The sequence below is a fragment of the Melanerpes formicivorus genome, unplaced genomic scaffold (assembly GCF_026170545.1).
Source record: "Melanerpes formicivorus ecotype bairdi unplaced genomic scaffold, bMelFor1.0.p_v2 SCAF_22, whole genome shotgun sequence".
NCBI lineage: Eukaryota > Metazoa > Chordata > Aves > Piciformes > Picidae > Melanerpes > Melanerpes formicivorus.
This window is the reverse complement of record NW_027142374.1, coordinates 4,939,388-4,943,478: the sequence shown is the minus strand read 5'-3', so window position 1 is coordinate 4,943,478 and position 4,091 is coordinate 4,939,388. Positions and strand designations below refer to the sequence as shown.

The 4,091-nt window shown below is 53.1% G+C and overlaps 1 protein-coding gene across 1 annotated transcript; it reads left to right on the top strand.

Annotated features, from left to right (window-relative positions):
* The first annotated feature begins 314 nt into the window (after window positions 1-314).
* LOC137448076 (protein shisa-1-like) lies at window positions 315-2,724 on the top strand. The gene is made up of 2 exons (XM_068152241.1): window positions 315-585; window positions 1,806-2,724. The coding sequence occupies exons 1-2, from the start codon at window positions 315-317 to the stop codon at window positions 2,288-2,290; spliced, it is 756 nt and encodes a 251-aa protein (XP_068008342.1). The 3' UTR covers window positions 2,291-2,724.
* Window positions 2,725-4,091: the final 1,367 nt, after the last annotated feature.

The window sequence follows — 4,091 nt, the reverse complement described above, 5'->3', positions numbered from 1 at the left end:
CCTGTGGGAACAGATGTGCCAGCTCCAGCAGGAGCCAGCGGCTGCTCCCAGTGGGAAGGAAGGAGGGAAATGAGGAAGGTGGGGCTGGAGTAGCTGCAAATGGTTTTCAATTAGTGGGTCCTTCTTTGTTGCCGTGAAGAGAGGGGATTAGGGGCAGGTCACAGGCCAAGAGATAAAACCTCCTGAAACAGGAGCTTAGGCAGTGCCTTGGTGGGCAGCTGGTGGGCTGGGTGGGAGCACTGGGCTGGATCTGCCTTAAAAGAAGGACAGTGTGGGCCAAGTGGCTGAAGCTGAGCCAGCCTGTGTGACCCACCATGGTCCAGGGGCTTGTGTGTGCCCTCCTGCTGCTGCTGGTCCTGCCAGAGTGCCCCGGGCAGGCTGGGGAGTACTGCCATGGCTGGGCTGGCAGCCTGCAGCGCTGGCACCGCGGCTTCCAGTGCCCCGAGCGCTACGATGGCCCCGAGGCCACCTTCTGCTGTGGGACCTGCAGCTTGCGCTTCTGCTGCTCCTCCAGAGAGGCTCGACTGGACCAGGGCCGCTGTCCTGGTGACCACCAGCAGCCCAGCCCCCGGCCTCCAGTGCCAGGTAAGCTTCCTCTCCCTCTACCACTTCAGTCGTGCTTTCTTCTTCGTATCCTTTGTAGCAACCTTGGTGGCATCAGCCAGGTCCTTCCTCTCTTTCTCTGTCCTTCAGAGCGCCAAGCTGTAACCATGGCAGCGGGAAGGTGTGGAGCCCTGGCACTGTGCTCTTCTTGGTGGCTGCATGGGCCAGAGCCACTCGGTTTCCTTCACTGGGAAGATGCAATAACTTGGATCTTCACTCCAAAGACTTTTCCGTCAGCCCTACCTTGGGGAAGCCTCTAACTTTCTAACAAAGTCCTCTGCTGCCACCAGCAATGTTGACATCCCTGGCGGAACGTGTGTGTTGCTAACCCATTCTGTAGAATCGTTTGGACCTTTAAAGCTCCTCCAGTCCAACCCTGCTGCAGTCGGTAGGGACATCTGCAACTAGAGCAGGCTGCTCAGAGCCCCATCTGAACTTCACAGGGGGTGATGCTGCTTGACCTAACATCCCAGAGAACAGGTTGCAAGTGGGATGCAAAGTAAAACTGAGTTTAATGGAAACTCCTGTTTGTACCAGCCATGATCTGGGACCTTTGTAGCTGCATGGTGGCAAGGGTGATGCTCATCTGTGGGGTTTGTCTGAGTTGTCTCCTACCTTGATGCCTTTAAGTAATGTATTTAACTGAAGCTCTGGCTTGTAACAATGCCTGTAGCCCCCAAACCCTGATTGCACAGCCCACCCAACAGCAGGTGAGGTCCTAACTGTAAAACTCAGTTACAATTTCTGCTTCATCCTACACAGCCTGATCAGTGGCTGTGACACTGGGGTAACTGGAACAGCTCTTGCTTGGATATTCATGGCAGATGCTGTCGGACTGACTGGTCTGACCTTTTACTTCAGGCTGTTTCAAACCAGTAATTGCCAGTTTCTCCTCTTCTTGCTGCAGCCAGAGAAGAGGTGAGAGCAGAACCACTCTGGCCTGCTCCCTGGTGCACCTTGTGCCTTGAGGAATGAAAAGCAGACTAACCTAGGCTGCCCAGGGAGACTGTGGATGCCCCCTCCCTGGAGGTGTTCAGGGCCAGGCTGGATGAGGCCTTCAACAACCTGCTCTAGTGGGAGGTGTCTCCCAGGGCAGGGGCAAGGGGATTGGAACGGATGATCTTGAAGGTCCCTTTCAACCTGCACCGTTCTGTGACTCTCTGACCCCCCCACGCTGGCTAATGTCCCTCTTCCGTTTCCAGTGCCTGGGTACCTGCCGTTCCTTCTGGTTGGGTCGGTGTTTGTGGCCTTCGTTGTCAGCGGTGCCTGCGTTGGAATCTGCTGCTGCAAATGCTTCAAATCCCAGGACGAGGGGCAGCAAAGTGGACTGGCACCTGGCCAGACCTGGCTGCTAGAACCCGACCTTCCCTCTCGCCTCTCCAGGGCCAGCTCTGCCACCAGAAGCTCGCTGAGCAGCGTTCGTCAGAGCAGCAACACCTGCATGACTCTGGCTCCGTCCCTTCCTATCCTTGGGCTGGCTGAAGACGCTCGGTTTCTGAGCCCCCCACCCACCGGCGGGCAGCTCTTGCACCCTTCCCGTCCCAACCCCCGGCTACCAACTGACCATACCACAGTAATGGCTCCAGCACCTTTCCTCAAAAGGACAATTTATGGACACAGCCCCAACACAGCCCCGCTTGGGGTAGCACAGGGGGACCAAACGAGGTACTCTGGAGTTCATGTCTGAGCAGGGGTAACACAGGGGGACCAAACGAGGTACTCTGGAGTTCATGTCTGAGCAGGGGTAACACAGGGGGACCAAACGAGGTACTCTGGAGTTCATGTCTGAGCAGGTGCCACGTCAGTGTACAGCCTGAGCTGGAAGCTGCTTCACTATGGTAGAAGATTCTTTGGGACTGAAAGGAGGACTTTAAACGTTTGATGCTACTGGGAAGTGCATCGATTTTGGCTTTTTGCAGCTCTGAAGCTCATGGATTAACAGAATGAAGGGTTGGAAGGGACCTCTGGAGGCCATCCAGCCCAGCCATTTCTGCTGAGGCACACAGGAAGGTCACACAGGAACACGTCCAGCTGGGTTTGGAATGTCTCTAGAGATGAAGACTCCACCACCCCTCTGGGCAGCCTGCTCCTCCAGTGCTTCATCACCCTTTAATTAAAGAAATTCCTCCTCATGTTTAGATGGGACTTCTTTTCTCCCACTTGGTGCCCATCACCCCTTGCCCTGTCACTGGGCACCGCTGAAGAAAGCCTGGTCCCATCCTCCGGAAAGGATTTAGAACTTATTTTAGGTTCTGGGATTGCTTTTTTTTGTTTTGGGGGTTGGGTTGGTTGGTTTTGTTGTTGGTTTTTAAACATGTATTATTTTAATTCTGTTGGGAAAAGGCAAGATTCTGAGCCCTCTCTACCTGAAATGAGTTTCATCCTTTCAAGCTGCTTGACCATGCTCTAAGGGACATGTCAGAAGACTTAGGTTTCAATTCCTCTAGCTATGTCACTTCTCAGCAGCTTAGGACAGGGTGGTGCCTTAGTGGAGTTATGGACTTGTGGGCACTTGACAGACTGTAGAGCACAGGAAGGTTGTGCTTCTACCAGTAAACTGATGCAGGAAGGTAAACCACTGCTGGTGACTTACTAGCCCCTGATGAACTTGTGCTGGTGCTCAAAGAGTAAATTCTAGCCCTGCTTTCAGTAAAACTTACATTTAATGCAGATCCCAGGGGAAGGAAATAAACCAAGGTTGTGTTGCTTCCTCTCTTCTGGTGGCTCAGTGTGTGTTTTTTACATGTTATTTTATTCCTTTAGATGAGTGGGCACTTTAAATGGATAAAGAATTACAGGGTAAGGAAAAGAGGGACTGCAGCACCTCCGCTATGGAGACAGGCTGAGAGAGTTGAGGGTCTTCAGTCTGGAGAAGAGAAGGCTCCAGGGTGACCTCAAAGCAGCCTTCCAGTGCATGAAGAGGGGCTACAGGAGAGCTGGGAAGGGACTTTCTAAAAGGGCTTGTAGTGCTAGGATGATAGGCTATGGTTTTGAGCTGGAAGAAATTCAGACTGGACATCAGGAAGAAATTCTTTACAGGAAGGGTGGTGAGACTGGAACAGGTTGCCCAGTGCTCACTTCCCTCTCTGGAAGTGTTCAAGGCCAGGCTGGATGAGGCCTTGAGCAACCTGGTCTAGTGGGAAGTATCCCTGCCTGTGACAGGGCATTGGAACTGGATGATATTTAAGGTCCTTTCCAACCCAAACAATTTGGCCCTATGATTCCATGAAGAACAAAATCAGCCTGCATTCAGCGTTCTGGGACTGCTGGAGAAACTTGGCTGCTCAGGCTCCTTGTTCAGATGCCTGCTGCATGATTCCAGCCAGCCCCTTCACAGCAGGCCACCGGGAGGAAGAAGTTGACAGAATAGACTAGTCGCTGCTGGAATGTTTTAACACCTCCTCACAGCACAGAAAGCAGAGTGATTATCCTGGGAATGCATGTTAAAGGGGCTCCACAGGTGTTACCAGTGGGAGTAAGGGCCAAGG